The sequence below is a fragment of the Ursus maritimus genome, unplaced genomic scaffold (genome assembly GCF_017311325.1).
Source record: "Ursus maritimus isolate PB19 unplaced genomic scaffold, ASM1731132v1 scaffold_33, whole genome shotgun sequence".
Taxonomy (NCBI): Eukaryota; Metazoa; Chordata; class Mammalia; order Carnivora; family Ursidae; genus Ursus; species Ursus maritimus.
In genome coordinates, this window is record NW_024425897.1 from 23,650,010 (window position 1) to 23,676,398 (window position 26,389).

General features: G+C 54.4%; 1 protein-coding gene across 4 annotated transcripts; it reads right to left on the reverse strand.

Annotated features, from left to right (window-relative positions):
• Positions 1–3,497: 3,497 nt before the first annotated feature.
• Positions 3,498–25,100, reverse strand: ABCB9 (ATP binding cassette subfamily B member 9). Of its 4 annotated transcripts, none has more exons than XM_040619991.1 (11): positions 24,249–25,100; positions 19,602–19,716; positions 18,890–19,020; positions 17,790–17,995; positions 15,461–15,658; positions 14,129–14,257; positions 11,821–12,009; positions 11,158–11,331; positions 8,727–8,886; positions 6,917–7,049; positions 3,498–4,786 (listed from the first exon to the last, which is right to left on the reverse strand). In XM_040619991.1, exons 1-11 carry the CDS (start codon positions 24,847–24,849, stop codon positions 4,513–4,515), a joined length of 2,310 nt encoding a protein of 769 aa, XP_040475925.1. In that variant the 5' UTR covers positions 24,850–25,100; the 3' UTR covers positions 3,498–4,512. The 4 variants fall into 4 exon arrangements, with proteins under 4 accessions (XP_040475925.1, XP_040475924.1, XP_040475926.1 ...); XM_040619990.1 differs by having other exon boundaries at positions 3,498–4,773; positions 6,913–7,049; XM_040619992.1 differs by lacking the exon at positions 14,129–14,257 and having other exon boundaries at positions 3,498–4,773; positions 6,913–7,049.
• Positions 25,101–26,389: the final 1,289 nt, after the last annotated feature.

Here is a 26,389-nt window from a genome sequence, read left to right on the forward strand (position 1 = left end):
GTCTACACTCTCACGACAGTGACTGAGAACTCCTATCTCCCCACACCCACACCCACACCAACACTTGGTACCGAAGAGAAAAATAATCGAGAAAAATAATCATGGGGCGCCGGGGTGGCTCAGTCAGTGAAGCGCCTGCCTTCGGCTCAGGTCATGATCTCGGGGTCCTGGGATCGACCCCCATGTTGAGTCCATCTCCCTGCTCAGCAGGAAGTCTGCTTCTCCCTCTCCCTCCACCCCCCCATCCCATGCCCCCCAGCCTTTGCTCATTATTTCTGTCTCTCAAATAAATAAATAAAATCTTTATTTTTTAAAAGTTTATTATTATTATTATTATTTTAAAAGCAAGCCCTACATCATGGGGCTTGAATCCAGGACCCTGAGATCAAGAGGCACATGTTCTACCGTCTGAGCCAGCCAGGATCCGCCCCCCATAAATAAAATCATAAAAAAAAAAAAAAAGAAAGAAAAGAAAAGGAGGATGGGTGGATTTCCGAGCCCATGAGTTGTGGAAGCTTCCCGAGGTAGGGGAGGTCTCAGTCAGACTTGGGGAGAAACGCGGATTTGGGAGCTTGAGGGGAAGGCGGGGTCCGAGCCCTGGCACAGCCACTGGGCCACGGCCAGAACATACTGTCGAGGGACCGCCATGCCTACCATCCAGGTGAGGCCGCTTGGCCCCAAGAGCCCCCCTTCAGCATCCTCTCCGGCTCTGCAGCTGACGAACAGCATCTGGAGGTGCTGGGGTTCTGTCTCTGGAGCTGTCAGCTGTGACTGTGACCCCAAATCGGACGAACGGCCTCCTCCCAGCACGTACACTCTGGATCAGAGCCTGCTGAGACGAGCCATTTGGAAAAACCCATCTGCTGCTTCATGTACTCACTCAGCTTCGGGGACCAGCTTGGAAGAGAGAGAGGGCAGCACGAGGGGAGGGGTGACCTACAGCAGGGGCTTGACAGGTGAGAAGTGCCCAGGTTAAAAAAGAAGAAGAAAAAAAGCCCCCTCGTCCAGACGTCAAAGATGTAGCCGTGGGGACTGGCTTCCCCAGACCCCTGCCTCCAGCTGGAAAACTACCCAAGACGAGCTACAGAGTTTGCAGGGCCTGGTGCAAAATGCAATGGCAGGGCCCCTTGTTCAAAAATTTCAACGTAGGTGGCGAGTCTGTGCGAAGACAGCCCTGCCTCTGTCCTCCTCCCGCCCTTGGGTGCTTACACCAGGATTAAGGATGAAGCCTGCTCTGGGTCCCCCCAGCCCCTCTGCCCGTCTCCATTCTGTCTCATCCCTACTCATTTCCTTGTCTGTCTCCCCAGCGGACGGTGCATTGCCCCAGGGGCTCGGCTGCTGTGGTTTTCCCTGACGGCCTCACACAGAGCCTGGGACAGAAGAGGGCAGCCCCATTTGCTCAATTAATCAAAGGAGAAAAAGCCTACTTTGAAAATCATGCTCTCCACTTCAGACCCGCCAGGATGACTGTAATTTAAAATTATAACTATATAAAAACAGAAAAATAACAAGCATTTGCTGAGGATGTGCGGAAATCCGAACGCTAATACGTCGGAATGTAAAGTGGGGCAGCCGCTGTGGTGACCGTTTGGCGGTTCCTCAAAACGCGAAACCGAGAGTGACCGTATGACTCAGCATTCTGGGCCTAGGTGTCAACCCAAGAGACACGAAGACGGAGATTAACACAAAGACATGAATGTTCACGGAAGCACCATTCACAACAGCTGAAAGGCGGAGACAACGCGTGTCCATCAAGGGATGAAGGGATAACCAAAATGTGGTCCATCCACACGATGGAGTACGATTCAGCCACGAAGAGGGAGGAAGCGCGACACCGGTGACAACCTGGACGAGCCTTGCAAACACGGTGCTCAGTGAGAGAAGCCAGACACAAAGGCCACATAGCGTAGGGTTCCACTGACGGGAGATGTGCAGAAGAGGTGAATCTACAGAGGCAGGGGACTGGTGGGCGCCAGGGGCTGGCGGAGGGCGTGACGGGGAGGGACTGTTAATGGGATGGGTTTTTTGGAGGGAAAGGATGAAAGCATTCTGGAACTAGAGGATGCTGACGGTTGTCCCACATTGTGAATGTCCTAAATGTCATTCGTGGTAAATTTTATGTCGTGTGTATTTTACCACAGTAAAAACAAAACAAAGCAAAATCTTTAAATGCAAAGTGGTGCCCTAAATTGGATCCTAGAAGAAAAACAAAACCAAAAACAAAAAAACCCTGATGGGGAAGCTCCAAGGACTTTGGGGGAAAAGGACGTTCGGCATAGAAGTTGCCAACTGGTGACCCACAGGCTACAGCCGGCCTCGGGGTGTTTACTGGCCCTGGGTTTTGTAAAACTAATTTGAGCCAATCTATAAAAAGCAATCAATCTCACATTAAAACGGGAATTTCCAGCTTCTCTGAAAATCTCTGCAGATTTGCTAACTCCAGGTCACCTTCCCGCACAGCCTCAAGGGGCTGCAGCCAAGGCCCAGCCATGCCTGCCTCACAGGTCTGAGGGCTTGGTTGCCATTCAGTCCCAGGCGTGAGCCGTGTTCTCTTTTTTAATGGAACAGAAAGAGTTCTCTGCACCATCGCAAAAGTGGAAAAGCAGAAAGGAAACCAAGAGCGTTGTCTGAGTTTTCTTTCTCACACCTGGCTGATTTCACACACCTCTGATACTACCTGGTTCCTGGAGGCACTTCTGTTTGAGAGCGCAAGTCCAACATTTGATCCGTAGTCTTTGCTGCAAGGTCAGTAAAGTCCCCCCAGCCCGTGCCCTCGGAGCTCTACTCTCAGGCATTCCGTGGCTGGGGTCAGACATACACGCACACTCCTTGGGTGTGAATCCCGGCTCTACCCCTTCCTAGCTGGTGGTCTTGAGCAAGCAGCTTAACCTCCCTGGGACTCAGTTTCCTCAAGGCCCTCAGGTGAAGGAGGGGACTCAGCTGGTCGCGGTCTGGGTGAGGAAAATGGGTACGTGGCTGACACCGAGCTGACGTATGCCGTGTGTCTGTACCAGTAGTTACGGTACTGAAACACTCCTCCCCCGGCTGGTGAACAACCACTGTCCCCCGGCCTCCTCCGGGGACCCCAGACTTCCTCACGACCCAGCAAGTAAGAAAAACCACCACAGAGGTCTTCCTGTGTCCAGTCTCACACCTCCCTTCTGAGGGGGCTGTTAAGTAAGACTTCTTGGCTCTGTGGGGTGGAGTGGGTGTGGGGTGCCCAGTCCCTGATGGAAAAGAGCAGATGGCATTTGCACAGAAGTCCCTCATTTCAAGGAGACAGGCCTCCATGACCCTGTGCAAGCCCCATGCAGACAGACACGCAAGAATAACTCGTCTGTGCTGGAGATCCTGGGGATGTGAAGAGCACAGAAGTGGGGCTCCAGACCCGGAGGGGGAGGCCCCATACCACACCAAATCTCACAGGCTAGGTCTGATGGAAAAACCTAACCAGGTGATAGGGCAGAGGGCCCAGGAAGAGGTCAGAGGTCAGGGGTCAGAGGTAGTACACTTTATTGACCGGGTTCTTCCAACATCTTGTAAGGCCCCCCCACCCTCCCCGCAAAGCCAGAGCCTGAGCTTTGCCACCACCCCATCTATCAGACAGGGAAGAAAATGTGTCTCTCAAGCATCCAACATCTGAAGGGCCTCCGGGCCTCCGAAGAGCAGAGAGGCAGGAATGGATGTGGGAGAGGGGCTGCCGGCTGGAAGGGGGGTGATGGGAGCAGGGGATGAGGCGGATCAAGCTGGGTGCAGGGCTGGGGACACCCTGAGGCTCTGCCAGGCCTGGCCAGCCCCTCACTCCCCCAGTTAAGGTTAGTAGTGGTTCACAGTAAGACTGGCTTAGATTTGGCAGGGCGGCAGGGACCACGGGCAGACAGGTGCTTCCCACTCTCCCTGCCGACCCTTGGCCTGACTCATGAAGCTGGGAAGAGTGAGAGAGGAAGTCCCCTCCTCTGTGTCCCCCATCTGGGACAGAAAAGCCCCGTCTCTCGAGGGGCAAAGGGTAGAGGCCTACTTCTCCCCTGGAATCCCCCAGGCTATTAGGAAGGATCATTCACTCCTGGCTCAGAAGTTTCTAGAACATCTCAGTGACCTTGCCCATCATTACTCCCAATTAAAAAAAAAAGTGTTTTTGAAATCTGGGAGTTGACTGGAGCCCATCGAACCAAGCAGTAAAAAACCTGGTAAGATCTTGGTTTAAAAAGGTGGTTCTACCTTCTCTTAGAAGCCTTGGGAGACCAGATGGAGAGACCAGTGGTGTCTCCACTGCCCTGGCTGGAGGAGGCGGCTCATGGCAGCAGGGAAGGGGGGCGGGGGGCTGGTGGTGGCCCGGCGGACGGGGCGGGAACCAGGGGCACGATGCAGGAAGCAGCGACACGTGGGACGTGGTAGGTTGCCCTCCAGTGCTGTGGGCCTGGGCTCAGGGGGCAGCGTGGGGGGGCCCCCACGGGTACATCTGCCAGGCGGGTGCCAGGGCCTCGGCCCCACCGTGAGAGGCAGGGCCCGCGGTCAGGCCTTGTGACCGCCGCCGCCCGGCGGCTCCTTGTGGCCGGCCGAGAAGTCCGAGGCGGGCTCGAGCCCCAGCATCTGCCGCTGCACCAGCTTGGCGTAGAGGCCGCCCTGGGCCAGCAGCTGCTGGTGCGTGCCCTGCTGCACCACGCGGCCCTTGTCCAGCACCACGATGAGGTGCGCGCGCTCCACCGTGCTCAGGCGGTGCGCGATGATGAGCACCGTGTGCTTCCGCAGGTTGCCATGGATGGCCTGCTGGATCTGGGGAGACAGGGGGGGCCGGCTCATGCGGGCGCTGCCCCAGCCACCCGCGAGCGCGCCTGGGCCCGGCTCGGCTCCCAGATCCACCCCATCCTAGTGACGCTTCGCCTCCCCGAGCCTCAGCTCCTCATTCGTGAAGCCAGGGGTTGCACGAGACCAACCGACTGACCCACTGAGCGGCTGGCCTCCTGCGGTCTTGTTCACAGGGGACGCAGCTCAGGGACCGGCACAAGGGAGGCGCGTGGCGAGTGACAGGTGAACCCTCACCTGGTCGCCTCTGGTCTTCCTGCTCCTTCTGCTCCCTAACCTTCACCTTGGCCCGTGGTCTCGCCATCGGCCCCAAAGCTCAAGCCGACGAGACCACGGCCCTCAATTCCTCATCCTTCGCTCATTGTCCAAATCGAACTCACGCACGAATCCTGCAGAAGCGTCTCTCCTCAGTTCATCTAGGTCTCTCCCTCCTTCCACTGCGACCCCATTACTTCTCGCCGAATGCCTGCAACCTGCCTGCCCCGCCCCCTCCCACTGCCTGCATGGATTGAACACTTCGATCGGTTCTTGTTGAATTCCTGCTCCAAGCCCCCCAACAGCTTCGTGTCCCCAACAAGAATAAAATCCAGACTCCGCATGACATTTTGCACTTGTCATAGACGAGAGTGCAGGACACGAAGAGCGACCCCTAATGTCAACCAGGGACTTCAGTAACAGTGCGTTAAAACGGGCTCGGCAATTGTAAAGAGTGCCCCGCGGCAAGATGCTAAGAGCAGGAGAAACTGTCTGTGGGATGAAAAGGAGAGATATGGGGACTCTCTGCACTTGCCGCTCAATTTCCTTTAAACCTGAAACTTTCCTTCAAAAAAAAAAAAAGAACAAAACCAAAAAACAAGCAAACCTCTATTAAAAAAAAAAAACACCCCAAACTCTATAACTAGGGCCTGAGGAGCCTGTGTCTCCCTTTGACTCTGTCCTCACCTTACCTTGTCAGACTCCCACCTGCCTGACACCCTGACCTTTGGGCTTGCCCGTGAATTGGCTCTGGGCCTTTGCACCTGCTGCCCTCTCCTCCTTGGATGCTCAGCTGGCTCCTCGCCCCTTGGGTCTCAGCTCAAACGGCACCTTAAGACCCCTCTTCCATCGGGGAGATGGCCACGCTCCAGCAGGGCTTTGGCAATGCAAGGCCGCGCCTTGGGGATGACCCGGCCCCCGAAACGCTCAGCACTGCCGGGAGGATTGACCGCTCTAGCCAACACTTGACGGTAGGCCCCCGACCTCTGTTTCTTAGACTGTTTGATAAAAAGGGCTTATAATTGTAAATCCTGCTTCTGTCCCTTCACACACATATAAATCTCCTACAGGTCAGAAGTGTCTTTCTCAAGGACCCAAAGGCCATTCCTTTGAAATTTAATCATCAGGAAGGACAGGCCTGGGCTTCCAGTCTCTATGGGAGGACAGAATTGCGGCCCACAGTTGGCAGCCAGCAGACACCTGTCACCACTGTCCCTTCTGCACAAATCAGAACGGAGCTCTGTTCTTTCCCCTACTGTCAGTCACTACTGAATAAAATCTGTTTTTCCAGCGTCAACTGTCTGGCTGTGTTTCTCTTTGACAGGGGTGACCCGTGTCAGTCTCTCTCTCAAATGACGGTGTCGTTTTCTACATGCCATAGGCCACAGGTTGAACTCAGACTTGTCTCCCTGTTTACGTGTCTCCCCCTGGGCTGGAAACGCTGCAGGGGCAGGCGTTTGTCTGTCCAGCCAGCCCGCCACTGCAACCTCGGTGCCTGGGACGGCGCCTGGCGGCCCGGAGGAGCTCAGGAGGACCTGCGTAATCAGTGATTCCACCCACGGACGGGCCACGGTAGCTAGTCAGCGACAAATACACCATTGGACGCTCTTTACCAATGAAAAGGGGGCTCAGGGAGCGGATGACACCAGCTCCCGTGATGAGCTGAGGGCAGGGCTTTGACTGCAAACCCATGTCATATAGTTTCAGCTCTGCCAAGAGCTGGTTGGCTGGACCTTCAGCCCTGAACACCCCTGTCCAGGAGGCTGATGGCCTGGGAGAGCCCCCATGGCGTCTCCAAGCCCTTCCTGGCGTCCGCTCCGCTCTCTGGCGTCACCCCGCCACCCCACAACTCACCAGGTACTCGCTCTCCGCGTCCAGAGCACTAGTGGCTTCGTCCAAGATGAGGACGGGTGGGTTCCGTACCAGAGCCCGAGCCATGGCCACCCGCTGCTTCTGGCCGCCCGACAGCTGGGCGCCCTTCTCCCCAGTCTCTGCAGGACAAGGGGACAGGGGCAAGTGAGCAGACGGTGAGGCCAGGGCAGCCCTGGGGTAGAGAAGACCCCTTCCTCTTTCCTTCCCTGCTGCCACAGGAGCTGTGCTCTCCAGGAAATGGTGTGGTTCTAAGGGCCACGGGCAGGGACAACCAACAGCTCCCAAACTTACGAAAGGATGCTCTCCCTCCCTGTTCATGCAAATTAGGACTATATTCAATGGCACTAAGATACCAATATTTACCTATTAATTTGGCAAAAATCCCAATGTCTGATAATACACCACCCTGGCGTGGCTGTGGGGAGACAGGCTCTCCCCACCTTCCTGGGCCAAGAGCAGTCGGGGTGATTCCTCCGGCCACAGTGCACACACCCCCGTGTCTATCATTTTATACCGTGCAAGTCTGTGGCTCACAAGTACAAGCGCACGACCCTGGCACCAGGAACCCCAGCTCTGTGAACTCTCCCTACGGATTGACTTTCCCACACCCGGTGGCAAAGGCACGTGTTACACACGACTCAGAGCGCTAATACTGCAAATCAAAAGAAAGGACGTACTCCAAGTCCATCAGCAGGAAACTGAACAAATTAGATAAACAAATTATAAAGCCTGATACCCTAGAATACCATGCAATTGTTTAAAAAAGCAGCAAGGGAGCTCTCTAAGTGACAATGTGGAACGGTCACCAAGATACCATGTTAAGTTAAAAAAAAAAAAAGCTAGGTGCAGAATATAAGGTGCTGCTTTTTTTCTGTAAAAGGTCAGGAGGAAATAAAAATATACATTCCTATTTGCATGAAGAAGCTCCCAAAGGACATGGAAGAAGCTAAGGAAAGAAGTTTTGGCGGGCCAGGAGGAAACAGGGGGAGAGAAAGGGATGGAGTAAAACCTCTCATTCTGTATCATTTCATATATATTTTTAGTTTTTTTTTTTTTTAAGATTTTATTTATTTGACAGAGATAGAGACAGCCAGCGAGAGAGGGAACACAAGCAAGGGGGAGTGGGAGAGGAAGAAGCAGGCTCCCAGCAGAGAAGCCTGATGTGGGGCTCGATCCCATAACGCCGGGATCACGCCCTGAGCCGAAAGAAGACGCTTAACGACTGCGCCACCCAGGCGCCCCTATATATTTTTAGTTTTGAACCATGCGAATAGCCCCTTCACAAGAGTTAAAATGTTAAAGTATATAAAATATAAAATATTTAATATAAATCAGTATATTGTTTCATTTATTACATTAAAATATTGATTTATTAGTTCAAAATTAAGCAATTATAATTAATCTGATACATATATTATTTAAAAATAATAATGTTTGGGGGCACCTGGGTGGCTCAGTTGGTGAAGCGTCCACCTTTGGCGCAGCTCATGATCCCAGGGTCCTGGGATGGAGCCCGCATTGGGCTTCCCGCTCAGCGGGGAGCCTGCTTCTCCCTCTCCCTCTGCCCCTTCCCCCCCATGCTCATCCACTCTCTAAAAAAAAATAATAAATAATAATAATGTTTTAAAATCAAGTAGAGGTGGTTGCTTGCACAGTACTGTAAAGGTACTAAATATCGAGTGAATTTCACCAGAAATAATAAAGAACGGCCGGCAGAGAGCAATTTAACTCAGAGGGTCATATCCCTGAGGGTGGACCCTCAGGCTGGGTGGAGGTGACTCTCCTGGGCTGTGTACCTGTATTGTAGCCATCCTGGAGCTCCATGATGAAGCCATGGGCATTTGCCTTCTGTGCAGCCTCCACCACCATCTCGAAGGGCACGGCGGGCAGGCCGTAGGAGATGTTGTCTGTGATGGAGCGGGCGAACAGTACAGGCTCCTGGCTCACCAGGGAGATCTGTGCAGGAGAACGGATGGGGCATGAGAGGCCAGGAACGCATCCGTCCAGCTGTCACCGGGAGCCTCGCCAGCCCCAGGCCTGCCTGACGCCAGGGATCTTCGGTCTGAAATCTGAGCAGGGCCTGCGCCTGGCTGCTAGCATCAGCTGCCTCTCTTCCTCAAAAACAACACGGTCCACTTTCTGCACAAGCCCTCAGCTTCCCCTGACCAAAAATCTGGGGCCCACTAAGGAGGCTGTTCTGGGCTAAGCCAAGTCCCTGACCTCTAAGAGAGCTCTCTGTCTGCCCCTGACCTGGGGGAGGGGGAGAGAAGAGAATGTAGAATGTGAGTCTCCCTGGTGCCCCCTCCCTTCAGAGAGAATAATTTAAAGAAGCTTGTCCCATGATCCCAGTTTTAGGAATGTAGCCTACAAAAATGATAGCATGGAGGATATCACTGCAACATTATAAATAGAAAAAAAATCAGTTTCATAAATTGGGGATTGGCTAATAATCACATTGTATCCATAAAATCAAACACACACACAGACACCATGATTCTGCTTTTGTTTAAAAAAAAAAAAAAAAACATATATGCAGGGGCGCCTGGGTGGCTCAGTCGTTGAAGTGTCTCACTCTTGATTTTGGCTCAGGTCATGATCTCAGGGGCATGAGATCAAGCCCCGAGTCAGGCTCTGTGCTGGGCATGGAGCCTGGTTGGGATTCTTTCCCTCTCTCTCCCTCTGCTTCTCTCTCTCTCTTTAAAAAAACAAAAAAGCAAAAAACTTATATATGTGCCTTTACTTATCAATATATTTATCTAAAGATAGGAAACAGGTTGGAAAGGACATTTACTAACTGCTAACACCAGTTAACCTCCATGGAGTGGAATTTAAAAGGTGAGGTGGAGGGGAACTCTCACGTCTTAATTACAGAATTCTCTGAATATATGGGAATGTGGTTAGATTGTTGCATTTTACTGTTCGGGGCTGATGAAAATTAAAATTTTTAATTTGAGCTAAAGAGAAGGTATTCACAAAAGAGGAAATCCAAGTAGTGAACCATATGTTAAAATACTTGATATGTTTGGTCATCGGGAAAATGCAAAAGACTGCCGGGAACTACCTCTGTGTATGGACTAACCAGCTGGCCAAGACCAGCGCTGACAATGTTAACCAAGAACATTACATGTCTGAGTATATTAGCTATTGCAAAGCCTGAGTAGCTCTGCCTAACGGCCACTTCCAGAACTCTGGTGGGCAGCAGCCTTGTCATCATACACCTGGGACCACTGCTCAGCCATCTGCAACTGGTTATATGCGGGTGGGTGGACAGATATCACAATGTGCAGTCTCTGCCACCACCTAGAACTTGGCTAGGAATTCTGGAATCTCTGTGCTAATCTTCAGGCTCTCTTATAATTCAATGTATGCTGATGATGGAAATGGTGCCTTCTTGGTGGTTGGTTTTTCTTGTATTGTGTACAACCTGAACAACCATCCTAGGCATCCCTGTTCTACTAGCACAGGATCAGGTGTTGAGGATCCCGTTCTGAAATGATTACCAAAAACTGTATGGTCATGAAGGAGGCTCCTTTAAGTACTAGAAATGACTTAAATGTGGAGCAGCTGGAACTCTCACCCACTGCTAGTGGGAATGTAAAATGGTATGACCACCCTAGTGACAGTAGCTACTTAAGTCAGGGATATGCATCCACTCTGGGAGAACATACGTACCCGTGTGCACTAGAAAATGTGGACAAAATTGTCTATGTCAATATTGGTAACAGTAAAACCAGGAAACAACCCAGGTCTCCATCAAGAGCAGAATGCACGAATAGATTGCAACATGTTTACACAGTAGATTATCTCCCAGCAACAAAAATGAATGAACTACAACCACAGCCTCGACCTGGACGTCTCACAAATAAGGCTGAGAGGAAGGAGCAAGACCCAGCTGAACGTATGCTCTATGATTCCAGCCAGATGACTTTCAAAACTAGGCAAAACACAGCTCTGCTGTTTGGGGACGCACAAAGCGATGGTAAAACTGAAGAAAAGAAGCAGATCACACAAGTCAGAGAGACGCGGCCTCTGGGAGGGGGAGAGAAGGGACACACGGGGCGGAGGAGTGCTGGAATGTTCTGTTTCTTGACCTGGGTGCTGGTGCGCAGGTGAAACCCTCCGAGCTTGTGTTTACCTCTGTCACTTCTCAGCACCTGCGTTATGGCTCACGAGGGTGACAGCTGGACAAAGAGAGCACAGGGGGACACCGAAGGCCCATTCACATACCACGCGGTGCAGGTACTTGTGGTCATAGGCGCTGATGGGCTTCCCGTCCAGCAGCACGCAGCCCCCCTCCAGGGGGTAGAAGTTCTCCAGGATGTTGACGCAGGAACTCTTCCCACTGCCCGAGGGTCCCACGAGCGCGGTCACCTTTCCTGGGGACAGGCTGAAGGAGACATTCTGCAAGGAACAGGTGGACACTGTGTGGGGCCACTGGCTCAGCTGCTCTGGCCTGGGACAGGGGCGGGCACCCTTCCCAGCCCACCCGTGCTCTTCCACCATGGTTGGGCACTGCCAGTCCCCGGAATCTCTCCTTTCTAGGATTGGGCAGGACCTCGATGCTCATTTCCACTGCCTAGGTGCCTCCTCTCCTTGTTCGGGACCCAGCTCAAACGTCCCCTCCTCTGAGAAGCCCTCCTTGACTGTTAACACCATCCCTGTGAGCTACGCCTACCTACCACACCACCCTGATTTACTAACTTCCTAGCACTTATTATCTGGAACGCTCTGTTAATGATCTGCCTTCCGTGACTCCAGCCAAACTCCACGAGGACAAGGACTCCGCCTTACGTGATCCTGGCTACACTGCGAGGCCTGGTATGCAGGCGTTGCACGAGAGAGGGGATGAGGGCAGGGATGATATGGGCGGGCCTCAGGCACCCCTCTCACCTGCAGGACTTGGGTGTGGGGCCGAGTACGGTAGGTGAAGGTCACGTTCTCAAAGTCCACCCGGCCCTCCAGGCGGTCAGGGGCCAAGTTCCCATCATGCACCATGGTTGGCTGCCGGTCAATGAACTCGAACACCTTCTCGGCGGCCCCCACTCCCTGCATCAGGCCACTATAGACGGAGCCCACGGACTGCGGGGGGAGGAGACACACATTCCTGTCCCAGTGACACCCCAATGCGGGGACCCCCGTGGTCAGAGAGATGAAGGGGTGCAGAGAGAGCAGGGACATAGCAGCCGTTCTAGGGGGGCACAGGACACTGCCAGGGGGGCCCCTAGTAGTACAGCAGATAATGACAACACCAACAAAATGAGAGCAGCAAGGGGCGCCTGGGGGGCTCAGTCGGTTGAGCATCTGCCTTCGGCTCAGGTCATGATCCCGGGGTCCTGGGATTGAGCCCTGCGTCAGGCTCCCTGCTCAGCGGGGAGTCTGCTTCTCTCTCTCCCTTTGCTTGCCAAGCCTCACTCTCTCTTTCTCTCTCAAATATATAAATAAAATATTAAAAAAAAAAAAAAACCCCACAAGAGCAGCAGTAACAAATCCGGAGCCGTTAGCGAGAACATATCAGGAGCCAGCACCCCGTGGCCATTATAGCTAAACCTCACCAGCATCCTGCCCGGTGGGCGCTATCACCCCCAGAGGAGGAAACGGAAGGGCAGGGAAGTTCAACCAATCAGCCAGAATGTGGCAGAACAGGAATTCTGAATGGAATTCCTCTCTCAGCTGCCACAGCATTTTTAAAATTTCGGTTTTAAAAACTGCTCTTAGGGGTGCCTGGGTGGCCCAGTCATTAAGCATCTGCCTTCAGCTCAGGTCATGATCCCAGGGTCCTGGGATCGAGCCCTGCATCGGGCTCCCCGCTCAGCGGGGAGTCGGCTTCTCCCCTTCCCTCTGCTCATGCTCTCTCTTTCTCTTTCAAATAAATAAATAAAATCTTAAAAAAATAAAATCAAATAAATAAAAACTGCTCTTAATTCACGCTATCCATTCTCCTTGGGTAAAAACATACACAACGCAAATGTGAGTGATAACATTTTGCCGAGGACTTTGCGTATCTTATGGGGTAGGTTCTAGCATTATCTCGGTTTTTGCTGATGGCACAGAGAGCTCCGGTCCCTTCCCCCAAGTCACACAGCTGGGAAGTGGCAGAGCCAGGCCTTGAACCCAGACACGGCCGGCTCCTGAGTTCAGCCCCTTGCATGTTAGGACCGAGGGGCCTGGCTGGGGAATCCAGCACAGCTAGGACGGTTATTAATATCAAGATGTTATCACTCATGTTAAGCTACGAGCACCATGGAGCAGTGCCCTTGGCTTCTCCCCTGGCGGCCCCGGGTATCCACGCACCGTATCCTTCCAGTCCTTGCTCTGTGTGTTTACAAACACACACGCATACGTGATAAGTAATTTTGAAATTTAAAAACCACGCCACTGGGACCAGACTCTTCCAGCTTCACGGCGTGTCTCAGGGTCCCTTGCACCCGGTACCCACAGATCCGCCTCTTACCTATAGCTGCTGCCTAGCTTCTATCGTGCACACGACCTCCTTTTGGAACACGGACGGGCCCTGTTGGCCCAATCCCTGACCAGAGGGCACTGGCCGACGCTTGGACTTCCCACTATCAGAAGCCACGCTTCGCTGAGCGCGCACACACCTCTGCCCCCCGGTGAGGGTGTTTCTGCGGCCTGGGCTCCCAGAGGCAGAACTGCGACGTCAAATGACAGGCAGGTGCGCCCCAGCCACTGCAGAACATCACGGGCAGCAGACGCTGACACCCTCTCCCCCACACACATGCCCCGCTTTACCACTGGCAGACACAGTGGCCCAGCCTGGTGCCAGGGAGTTAGCGTCCCCACTCCAAGCATCGTCAAGCAGAGGCTGAGGGTGGCTTGGGCAGGGACACCCAGCTCCCCATCTCCAAGTCAGACCCATCTGGCTTTGAACTCGGTTCCCCCACCAACGTGGTGGGCAAGCCCCTTAACCTCTCTGAGCCTCAGCTGCTTTTTCCGAGAAGTGGGAGGTAGCATAGTACGGAGACCCCTCACGGTGCTCTTCGGAGCATTTCCGGAAACATGCTTGTCCCTGTCACTTTGCTCAGTAAGCGGAACTGCATCAACCACTTGGTAATACTATGTCATCGTTGGTATTATGTTCTCTCCCCCACCCATCAGACTCTGGAGCATTCCCCCCCTTAGTTCCCTCTTCCCCGTCCCTCCAGCTCCCCAGCACCCCCTCCCCAAGCCAGCCCCTCACCTCCATACAGTCTCCCAGGACAAACTCGTAGATGATGAAGGAGATGAGGTTGCCGCTGGTCATCTGCCCCGAGATGACAAGGTGGCCCCCGTAGTAGAGGATACTGACCTGGACTACCAGCAGCGTGAGCTGGGGGCGGAGGGAAGGGGGACCCGGGTCACAGGGGCCTTGGCGCAGACCCTGCCATGCCCCCATCCCCGCCCCCACAAGCTGCAGGGGGAGGTGAGAGCAGCTGTGGGCTGTGCTCTAGCAGCCACAGACTGAAACTCCAGCCAAGCGGGGACGTCCTCCCACAGGCTGGTGCTCGGCTGTCACTCATGCTGTCCTGCTTCCCGGCCCTGGACTTCTTCCCTGCAAAGGCCCCCAGCTGGAGGGAGCCATGGGCCTGGCGGAGAACAAGGCTTTCTTTGTGAGGCTCTGGCATGCACACACAACCCCAAGAGCTCAGCCAGGCCAGGCAGGAGCTATCAGACCTCCTCACTGGAAAGATCATGGCTCAGGGCGGTTCAGTCCACTGGCTAAGGTCACACAGCGAACCAGGCAGGGCAGGACGATGGGGTCTGTTTCCTGTCCCCACCAGGTTCCATGAAGAAGGGGTTGTGTCCGGGGTACCCTTGCCTCCTGCCGTCTCTCCCCACCCCAAGCCCCTGGCTGGGTTAGACCTAGACCGATGGTTAGACCACAGTGCCTTTGTGGCAGGGACAAAAGGCACCCGTGCAGGGGGTAGATTGCTGAGAGGCTTGGCTAGCTGAGCTGGATTTCCGACCCCTTCTCCTCTCTGGCTGGGTACTTTTGAGGGGTGGTCTGCCCTGTCCCCTGGTCCCCTGGTAGATCACCACTCCTCCTTCCCCCTAAACTCCAAACCCTTCTCATACCTACCCCAGCTATGCCCCAATGTGCCCACCTCCCAGACGTGGGCAACAGACAGCAACAGACTCCAAGTGCTCCCCATTCTTCAGGGAGGGGCTGTGACTCACCCCCAGGGAGGGAGCTAGACACTCTAATGGGGTGTGTGTGGTTGTGACATAGGGCCTGCCAGACAGCGGCCTAGGTTGGGTCCTGCTGGCCTCGGGGTGACTCCCTTCCGGGGCAAGGATGTTTCCCCAGCTGAGATGTTTCCCCTGCCACCCCATGCCCAGGTGAGAGGGAAAGTGCATTCTTTTCCAGAAACATTCCCCTGTGGACAAGCAGAAAGGTGGGGCAGAGTAAAGTCAAGAGTAACCACCCTGACACCGACATGGAGGGACCGAGGCTTGTGTCCTGGTCAAGGGATCCCCCATCTTTGTGTCTGGCTCCCCGACAGCCAGACCTGCCCGGGCCAGGGGCACATACCCCGCTGCCCCAGACGTAGTACGTGTAGGCTGCGGCCTCCTTCCTGTTCAGCTTGTACACCTGCTGTAGCTTCCGGGAGTACACCTCGGCCTCCTCCTCCTCGTTGGCAAAGCTCCGCACCGTCTTCATGGCACTGATGGTCTCCTCGGCTGTGCTGCTGGCCCTTGCCAGGGCATTCTGGACCTCTTTGGAGAGTCTCTGTGGGCAGGAGTGGGGACAAGAAGGAAGAGAGACCCCAAAACAGACAGTATCACCATCTAACGGCCCCTCGGCCTCTAAGAGTTTTTCTACCCTCAGTTAATGCCAGCTCTATCACAGAGTCCAAGGACAAAAGGATAAGACTGAGCTCCCCATTTACCCCCATGGCCTTCTAGCTTCATATGACAGACTCAGAGAATAGACTCTAGCTTGGGGTGAGCTCCTGAGGTTCCAGCTTCTGAGGGATAGGGGACGGATCATTAAGTCATCTCTAGTACTTAAAGGTGGTTATTCACAACCACACAGTTTTTGGTAATCCTCTCAGAAAAGGAGCCTCAACACCTGATCCTGTGCTGGTGTAGAAAGGGATGCTCTGGATGGTTGTTCAGACTGTACACTATACAAGAAACACCAAATATTAAGGGGGTGCCATTTATATTATCAATATACATCAAATTATGGTAGAGCCTGAGAACTGGCACAGAGATTCCAGAACTTCTAGCCAAGTTCTGGATGGTGGTGGAGGGCTGTGAAATCTGGCTGCACTGTGTGTGTATGACTGCGTATAGATGGCTGAGAAGTCATCCCAAGTGTGGGACCACCAGTCTGCTGCCCACCAGAGTTCTGGAAGCTGCCCCGGGGCAGAGCTGTTCAGGCCTTGCAATAGTTAACATTCTCAGGTTCTCAAACCATCAAGGAAGGTTGCCAGAAAGGCCAGGCCAGGATCAGGCATGGGCGCGTCCCATGACCTTCAAGCCTCGCTGAGGCCATCGGAAGCATGCAGTATGTTCTGGCATCTTGGGTGGAGCCATTCTGTGTCCTGAGTCATGTCTGGCCGCGGGCAGTGTGTGTGTGGCTTGTGGCGACGATTACTGGGTGGCTGTATTCCACACATTCAGGTACCAGCAGGAGCCGGAGAGAGCTTCCTTGAGGCCCAGCCCAACCGAACTTGAAGGCGGGGCCTGAGGTGTGCAGGGGTGGGGGGAAGCTCCAGGGTTTCCGGCCTTGTCCAGGAGCTGGCCGGAAGGCAGGAAGGGCGGGGTGAGGAGCCGAAGAAGGGAAATGGCTCTAACTTGGGTATTTACTCTTTCTGCTCAGGGAGAACAGAGGCCCGTGACCCAGAATCATGGGGGAGGGGGCCCTCCCGGGTGGTGGGCTCTGCCAGTAGGCACCACAAGGGTTGTGGGGAATGGATGCATTTTGGGGCTGGCCTCAGGCCACGGGCACCAAAAGTTCTAACTGAGCCGGTCACTCCTGCTCAGGAGGACTCCTGTCCCCTGCGGCCTGGTCACTGGGGACGGAGCCGCCTGCACCCAGCTAAACCCAGCCTCAGTCGCTTCCGGCTCAGGAGCACCCACAAGGGGGTGGAGCAGGAGGAGGGTGAGGCAGGGGTCTAGTTCGTCAGGCCGGCTTTCCTGGCAAAGGCAGCGCCAAGGAATGGCCAGAGGGGACCGCGGTGTGCCCATAGCTGCGTCGTGGGTGAGGGCCTCGCTCCCGGGGCCTGAGCCACCCCGTCAACAGACACTCTACAGAGAGAGAGCAAACTCTGCACTCAGTGTAAACCAAAGTTCCGGCAGAGGCCTACAGCCCGACCCTGGTCACCTCCCTGCCCTCGTTCCCCACCGCGTCCCCTCCCCTGCGCTCTAGCCCCTCCGGCCACCCTCAGGCTCCTCCAACACACCAGGCGCCTTTTCACCTCAAGGCCTGTGCCTGGGCTCTGCCCTCCGCCTGGAACGCGTCCCGGAAATGTCCACCTCTTTGCTCAAATGCCACCTTCTCAGAAGGACCAATTTAAAGCGGCAGCCACCCGCCATGCTCCCCACCTCTCTCTCTCTCACTTCACTTTCCTCCTCGCACTCACCATCTCATCACGTTCTAACTGCTGCTATTATTCCCGCTATTTATCGTCGCCTCTCCGGCCAGGGCGTGAGCCCCTGGACGGCAGAAGCTTTTGTTTCACTGATGGATCCTGGTGCCTGCAAGAGGCGACTCACAAGGATCCCCAGAAGGACCAAACGCACAGGTGGCTGAGTGCTTCAGCGGCCCCCCGGGGGCCCCCCCAGCCCCTCCTGAGGCTCCTCCCTCACTCCGGGGCGGTGCGCAGACCCCAGCAGGGACCCGCGGGGCCTACCTTGTAGTACTTGCCGTAGATGTCGGACACCATCATGATGATGGGGAAGCCCATGAAGGTGACCAAGGAGAGCTGCCATGAGAGGCTGAACATGAAGACCACCACGCCTGTGACCTTGACCGTGTTCCGCAAGAAGATGTTGATATTCTGCGACACCAAGTCGCTGACCATGGTGGTGTCCGAGGTGAGGCGGGAGATGAGGTCCCCTGGAACACAGGCAGCTCAGTTCCCACTGGGGCAACGAGGCCACTGTGGGTGTGGGCAGGAGATGCGCAGGGGCTTCCGAGGCCGGCACTGGGGAGCTCGGGTGGGGAGGGGAGGGGAGAGAAGAGCAGACACCCCTGGAGGGCTGCTCTGAGCGTAGCCCTCGTCATTAGCATCTCCTGACTGTCACATCCCATGATGGGGGGGAGGGGAGCAGCAGCTGAGGCTCAGAAAGGGAAGGTTCAGCTGGTGCCCCAGGGCCCGTCCTTGACTGGTCTGGACCCAAACCCATCTCCCCTCCCTGACACTGGCAGAGGAGATAACTCCCCTCTTCCCTTGGAGACAAACAATCATCTGGACTGTGGGGAGGAGAAACTTCCAGCACTTGGCTGGGCTAAGAGCCTCACGACTGCCCCACAGTAGCTCCTACTATTGTTCCCATTTTAGAGATGAGAAAACAGAGGCTCAGAGGGGCTAAGTCAGCGAGTGATGGAACCAGCGCTGGGCCTCAGTCGGTCTGCCTCAGGAGCGTGGATCTTGGCTGGGTACCGTACTGCCCTGCACCCCACCCCTCACACCCCTTTGGAGCTGAGCCTCTCAGGCCACAGGCTTGGATAGTCCTGGCTTTTGTGGTTCCCAAAGAGCAGTGGAGAACAAGGCCTTGGCTCCTGCAGGCATCTCGGGTGGCCTGGCCAGGGTCCTCCTACAGGGGCCGCAGCTCACACCAAAACCTCAGTCAGCAGGCCAGCTTCCCAGCCACAGACAGGGCCTCCTGGGGTGTTTCTACCCAGAACAGGATAGCAGGAAAAGCCAGCCATTGAATCCCCCAAGGTGAGACAAGCCCACCCCGGCCAGGCTCCCCACCAGAGGTCACCCCAGGTCGTGGGAGGACCAACCTGTGCGGTTCTCGTCAAAGAAGCTCATCTCCTGGGACACCAGTGAGCGGAAGAGACGGTTTCGAAGGCGAATGTTCAGTCTGGCAAATATGAGGGTAAAAATGCCGCCCCGAATACCTGCGGCAAATGAGCTAATTGCAGATAAGAGATGTTATATATAGCACGACGTCCTTGCGACAACCCACAGCCATAACCCGGCTGCCCCCTCCCGCTTCTGGCAGGCGTGGGCCCTTGCAGGGCAGACACCGGGAGGAACCCAACCTCGAGCCCCTTTCCAGGGGTGGCATCCGCACTCAGTCTCCCTTCGTCCCTAACTGGAGTCCCCAGGATGAGGGCAGAGAGGGGATTGCGTTTACTGGGGACGAGGGACCCTATGTCGCCAGCCAGACCCCTCTTCCTTCCAGAACAGCTCAGACGAGGCTGTCCCTTGTTTCCCACTTGGCGAGTAGCCAGGGAGGGTAAAAGGGGAACCTTGAAGACTGAAGCCAATTTTAGGGACAAGAGGGTACGACTTGAGGGCATGGCTCCATCAAATGGAAACAGGTTCTAAACCAGTTTGGTTGTTGGTTACCATGGTGACCAGCTGAGTGACAGGCTCACCAGGGCATCTCCTGGGCCTCCCTGATCCATTTTCCTCTCAGGAGCTGGCCCCTGAGCTCCCTCCCCTGCTGCAGGCCTGGAGGGGCAGGGCACAGGGGTGTGAGCAGGCTACCTGCCGATGGCCAGCAGGCACATGACAATGACTGCCGTGCTGAACTGCTCCATGCTCTTCTGGATGACAATGCCGTCAATGGCCCGGCCGGTGTAGTAGGGAAGGAAGGTCTCTCCTGCCAGGAGACAAGGTGCGCTCAGGGGGCATCTGCAGCCAGGGGAGCCCGTCCCCTGCCTCCCGAGCCTCTGGAAGCCCGCACACCACGTGTTCCGCTCACTCTGCCGATGGAGTTCTCTCTCTTGGCAAACTCCTGCTTCTCACCACCGTGGAAGGCAGGGTGGGGGCCCATATTGCTTAACGTCCCACTCTTTGCAGAGAACAGGAACACAGGAAACATGGGTTATCCAATCTACACAGACTGGGGCGCTATTCTTAATAATGGCCACCAGGCCAGTGAACGTGGAGCTGTGGGACTTCGCTCCCTCTGCACGGATTCTGCGCCGGTCCTGTTATCGCTCCGTTTTACAGAAGAGGTCAACGGAGCTGAAAGATGACGTGATGCTCACCGGACCACAGGGCCAAAGCTCACTTTCTTCTTCTCACTGGTGGAGGGCTCAGAGTCCAAATTCTAGAACCTCAGAAGACGGGGATATTCTGGTTCCAAGCAATGTGGAAATTGCCACCCAGCTCCTTTGGTGGAGCGCGTTACTTTTTGCCGTATTATCTCGTAACCGTTATTCTACTGTATCTTCCGAACAACTCTGAGTGGGGTGGGGAGAGGGGGTGAGCGGGACGTCGCCCCCAATTCACAGAGGTGAAAGGGAGACTCAGAGGCTGGGTGATTTGCCTGAGGTCACACAGCACAGGCAGGTAAGAGGAAGGGCCAGGACTCAAACTGGCCTCCCACTTGGGGGCTCTTTCCTATCCTTTCCCTCCCAATATCCTGGAAAGCCCACTCTCATCTTGTGGGAATGATGGACACGGAATCGAAGGTGGTCAGACCAGGCTGTGTCCTCACTGTCATCATGGCTCTTTCCACGGGCACAGCCTGGCATACAGTAGGCGCTCAGTAAGGGTCAGTGAATGAATCCTGGCCAGCTCTGCTTGACAGGCTCGGCCAGGACAGTGAGGCCTTCTGTGGGGTTCTGCTGCCCTCTGCTGGTCTTGGCACAGGGACCACAAGGTGGCAGCCTAGAGGGCCTCGGTCCCCACAGTCCTCTGCTAGATGGGGTCTCTCGCCACCGCTGTGGAGTCCACCTGAGCGGAAGTTCGGCCTCAGTTTACCCGCAGGGAAGAAAAGGGCATTGGCGAGCTCCAAGAGCAGCTCGACTCCAGCAAACACCGATGATATTAAGCACAGCAGACACTTCCTGAGCCCTTCCTGGGTACCAGGCACCGCGCGAAGCATGCGCACAAACTCTGGTTGAATCGCAACAAGAATCACACGAATCTCTCCAATCCTTTCGCATATCCTGGGGCTCCACCTTCAAAATACAGCTGACCCTTGAACAACATGGGTTTGAACCACACAGGTCCGCTTACACGTTTTTTTTTTTTTTCCATAAATATGGTACAGGATTGTAAATGTATTTTCCTTATGTCTTCTTTCTTTCTTTCTTTCTTTCTTTCTTTCTTTGTTTCTTTCTTGAGAGAAAACATGAGTGGGGGGTGGAGAGGGAGAAGCAGGCTCCCCACTGAACAGGGAGCCCGATGTGGGGCTCGATCCCAGGACCCTGGGATCATGACCTGAACTGAAGGTGGCTGCTTAACCCACTGAGCCACCCAGGCGCCCCTCCTTATGATTTTTCTTAGTAACGTTGTCTTTCCTGTGGCTTACTTTATTGTAAGAATACAGTATAAAATACATAGAACATACAAAATATGTGTTAATCTTCTCTTTATGTGATAAGCAAGACTTCTGGTCAATAGTAGGCTATTAGTAGTTAAGCCCTCGGGGAAGTCAAGTTATACGTGCGTTTTCAATGGTCCCCGTGTTGTTCAAGGGTCAACAGTATCTCCAGAATCCAACCTCTTTCAAGGCCCCTACTGCACCTAGCTGGGTTCAAGTCTCCAACCTCACTTGGACTTTCTCAGCCAACTCCTCGTTCTGAACTGCCACCCTTGTCCCCATCAGTTTGTTCTCCACCCAGCACATGGTGGGGCCCTAGGAAACCCAAGTCAGACCTTGTCATTCCTCAGGCTTCCATCTCATTCAGGGTAAAAATCAAAGCCCTTACAGTGGCTAATGGTGTCCTACATGACCAGGCACCTGCTACTGCCCTGACTTCATCTTCTACTCTCTTTCTGCCTACCCCCCCCCCCCACCACTCCAGCTATGCTGGCCTCTTTGCTATTCCTTTCACAACCAGGCACCGTCCTGCCTCAGGACCTTTGCACAGGCTGTTTCCTTTGCCTAGAGCGTTGTTACCTGAATAGCTGCTCCTTCATCCCTTTCAAGTCTCAAACGCCCCCTAATAATCCCATGGGTGTGGTATCACCCTTCTTCCCATTTTACAGATGAGGAACCCAGGGCTCAGGCTAAGGTACTTGTCCAAGGTTTTCTAGTCGGGTTGCTGTGAAATCCATATAAAAGAATTTCAGTGTACTAGGAGATACTCCACACTAAAACTCACCTTTTTTCACAATAGGCAGTTTTTCTTTTAGATCATGAGGTTTCAGAAAAAGCTCGCCCCACCTGGGTGCTGCTGACTGGGAATAATTATCAGTAGTCACAATCCCTAACCTGTGTGAAGTACTTACTCTGGCCAGTGCCGTACTGCAGCTCACCCAGCTCTCACAACAGCCCGATGAAATCCCACTTTGGGGCTGAGAAGCAGAGGCTTGGCCAGGTTCAGTAACCCTGCCTCAAGTGATCAGTGCAGGTGGGGGCCTGACCTCGAGCCCAAGCCCTTAACCGCGACGCAATCCTGCAGGCTTGCAGACTCTGCTCGGCTGTATTTTAGGACATCTGTATTCCCCGAGCACATAGCAGCTGACAACAGGGCCCCGGCAGGGGGGGAAACGAGGTCATGGGTGACATCTGCCCACACAGGCAGGATGGTCATGTGTTCAATCAGTCCGTGAGCCTGCCTCTGTACCAGGTTGTGGGGGCGGGGGGCCCGGGGTGAGTCAGACCTGGCCCCAAGGGCCCAAAGGGGCTCAAAGCCTGGCAGGGGAGGCAGGACAGTGGACGCATGATTTTCGTGTCACCGGTACTACAACTGAGGTGCAGATAAAAGTTAGTATAATTCAAGAAGGCTTCTTGGAGGAGGGGACATGGGGACCTTGAAACATGAGCAGGAAAAACTATCTGGTTAAAATGGAAAGGGGTCATCCCAATACTCACAGCCACTAAAATCTACTGGGAGCTTTCTAGGTGCCAGGAGCTGTCTGCAGTGTCTTATTCATATTAACTTACTGAACCTCGTAAGCCCCTATTGGGATAGGTACTGTTATCATGACCATTTTACAGATGAGGAGACTGAGACCCAGGGAGGTTAAGTAACTTGCATAAAATCACACAGCGTCGAGGGTTTGGGACTGTGAGGGCAGAGGGTCGATAGTGAGGGTCAGCTCTGGGGCTTGCCTGTCCTCTCCGAGAACACTCTGGCTTTGGGGCCGCTCCCAGATGTTGTCTGTTAAACGTGTAACAACTCAGAACGGCTAACATTCCTGAGTACTTACCATATTGTACCAAGCTCTGTACCTGTCCTTCTCCTATCTGTTTTATTCAAGCTTTCCAACATCATGAAACATGGGGGATGCTAACGATTCCCATTTCACAGAAGCGAGCCTCTGAAAGGTCCGGTAACTTGCCCACAGGCACACAGCCAGGTAAGCAGCAGACTGCAATGCATGTCCAGGGCTGTGGCCACCGGAACTCATGCAATTTCAACCTTGAGATGCTACCTTCCCATCCGCCTTGTCTGAGCAAGTGCTTGCACACTGCTTGGGCCAGAACCATAGTAACAAACACATTTCACATGACAAACCAGGACACACTTACATGTAGGCACACGTACCTAAAATAAAAGTTTCACCGAACAGTACTTACTCTTACCACAGACAGCATATTCTGACGGTCTCTAGTACATTCTGCTTCATTCCTAAAAAATGCTTTGTTTGACCCAGTGATCCCACTTCCAGGAGTTTATTCCACAAATACACCCACATTTATATGAAATGTGTACAAACAAGGTTATTTACAGTAAGAGAAAAGATCTGAAACAACTCGAGGGGCCAAAAAAGGAGACCAACTAAATAATCACCTGAATGGCCTCACGGTGGACTGTTATGCAGCCAAATAAAAGAATGAGGTACTGATTGGAAATTTTAAAAATATATTGTTAAGCGGTAAAAGCAAGACACGAAATCTTGTGTGGTAGGTTGTGAGAGTAACAGGCTCGTTTTTGCTTGTAGCTTCCGTTAAGGAAACCGCTGGAAGAATATACAAGAAATGAATAAAAGTGCTTTCCCACCCACTCGGAAGCTTCTGGAACATTTTCCTGTAGTCAGCCCTCGCCAGGGAGATCAGGGTAATCAGAGGCAGAATTAGGAATGAAACTCTCAATATTTACCTTTTCACACCAATCTGATGTCTGAACCATGTGAATAAAATGTTAAAGGTTCAAGAGGAAGGAAGCGGGGGTTAAAGCCCCCTAAACTGCTTTCCGGGGTGCCTGCCAGGCCCCCTGGCTCCTCACTTACCCAGAGCCGCCACGATGAGGAAGAAGGAGGCCGCCACAAGGAAGGCCACGTCCGGCTTGGTGTAGGACAGCAGCTTCTGTAGCGTAGCCCCAGAGGCCTGCTCACGAGGGGGCCGGCCCTCCTGGGGGAAGCCCTCGGCCTGGGCCTCGGCCCCCGGCTCCAGGGCCTTGGCGTCCGGCCGCACCGTGGACAGCAGCCACCAGAGCACGAAGGAGGCGGCGAGCGAGACGTAAGTCCACACGAACAGGGCCCAGAACCACGGGTCCCGCACCGGCTTGCGCACCTCAGAGAAGAGCAGCAGCTTCACCACGGTGTAGATGCCCACGAAGAGGCACACGAGGGCGATGACCGTCCAGGAGGCCCGGAGCCGCCGGGGCCCCAGCGCGCTGTTCTTGGCCACGCCGATGGTGGCTCCCAGCAGCAGGCAGCTGCGGTACAGGCAGGCCGCCCAGAGGTCCAGCACCGAGTCGAAGATGTTGAAATGGCGGATGTCCTCCAGCAGGCTGCGGTCCAGGTGGCTGAGGACGTAGATGGCCGTGGTCATGCTGACGTCCATGCTCATGAAGGCCAGGGTCACCACCGCCGCCTTCCACAGCTGCATCCTGCTGGCTGGCGGCGGGCAGGTGCCGAGGCGCAGGCTCTAGCTCATGGGGGCAAGGCCATGGTCCGTGGGCCGAGGCCAGACCTGCAGGGGCAACAGGGCGAGGGGCCCGGGTTTGCGACTCGTTGGCTGTGCGACGGCGAGCAAGTCGCTTGCACCTGTGTGCCTCGGTCTCCTCATCTGTAAGATGGCCATGAGGGGAGCACTGACTTCACAGCATGGGTGCGAAGACCTCGTTCACCTAAGGTATGTCTCCTGAGTCCCAACGGGTATTGGGTGGGCCAGACTCTGTTCTCTGTGTCGGGATTTAACGATGAACAAACACAAAGATCCCGGATTTGGGGGAGACAACACACCCACGTCAGAGACAGACAAACACAATAAGTAAATGATACAGTATGTTAAGAGCTAAGGGCTGGCGGGGAAAGAATGGGGTGCCAGGGATGGAGGCAAAGGGGGGTGAGAGCAGTTGTAAGTAGGGGGTCCAGGGAAGACCTCGCTGTGAAGGTCACACTTGAGCAAGACTGAAAAGAGGTGAGGGAGTCCACCACGTGGCTGTCTGGGGGGGAGGCCTCTGCGGGTGGAACAGACGGTGCCGCGGCCCTGAGGTGGGAGTGGGCCGATGTGCTTGAGGGAGCCAAGGATCCCACGGGCTCAGGGAGGTGCAGGGGCCGGCATCTGGAGGACCTCGCTGATGCAGTCAAGATAAGCGCAGAGTGCAGGAAATGGTCGCTGCTTTTACTACTAGTAACTAGGGCGAGTACTAGCACTACCATACACTACTACTGATTTCTCTGAACCAGTTCCCTCATTTTTAAAACAGTATGAGGTTTAGTGCATGAACATCAGTTCTGGGCACAGCGCCTGGCACATAATAATTGCTGCTGATTGTTACCACTGTATACAGCGGGTACATAATAAATGTTTGTTTACTTCTCTCCTCCCCAAATCAGGCCTTAGACCAAGATGGGGGGGGGTCCAGGCCCTAGAGCAACCCAGGGACTTTCACATCTGCCTGGAAGTTTCCAGAATATTTTCCTTCAGCCCAGGTTGCCCTTCGCCCCCTGACCTAGGTCCTTTTGGCTTTCTGGAGCTTGATGTCTGCTTTGTCCAAAGCACTCCCCACACTGGGCCCCTTGGAACTGAGCCAGTGCTAGGAGACGCCAGGAGCCGCAGGGACACTGCAGGATGTGGGCCTGGGGCAATGTTTGGAAGTGGGGCCTATCAGGGCAGGACGGGGACTGGGCTAGGGGTGTGCCTCTGAGTGCTACCTCTTGACTTGGATCCATCCCTTTTCTTCCTGGGGTCTTTGTCATCCCATCAGCAAAATGGGCAAAGTTCTGGAGTCCCCAAGTGGAAAGGAGAGGCATGGAACACCAGGAGGCGTCACTCTGAGTAGTGACTGAGAAGGGGATCAGCTTGAGAGACCCTCTCCCCTATAGCTCTGGTGCCCAAAGGCTAGTGGCTCATGTTCTAGAGGGACAGAAACCCTACAAACCCCATGAGGCAGTTGCTTCCACATTCCCATATACAGTTGGGG

Excerpts from the sequence above, each read along its gene's own strand:
- ABCB9 (XM_040619991.1), bottom strand. The coding sequence starts at position 24,849 with ATGCAGCTGTGGAAGGCGGCGGTGGTGACCCTGGCCTTCATGAGCATG. Across the intron at positions 19,021-19,601 it reads TGCCTGCTGGCCATCGGCAG|CTCATTTGCCGCAGGTATTC; the intron begins GTAGCCTGCTCA and ends ATCTGCAATTAG. Across the intron at positions 7,050-8,726 it reads CCAGGATGGCTACAATACAG|AGACTGGGGAGAAGGGCGCC; the intron begins GTACACAGCCCA and ends CTTGTCCTGCAG.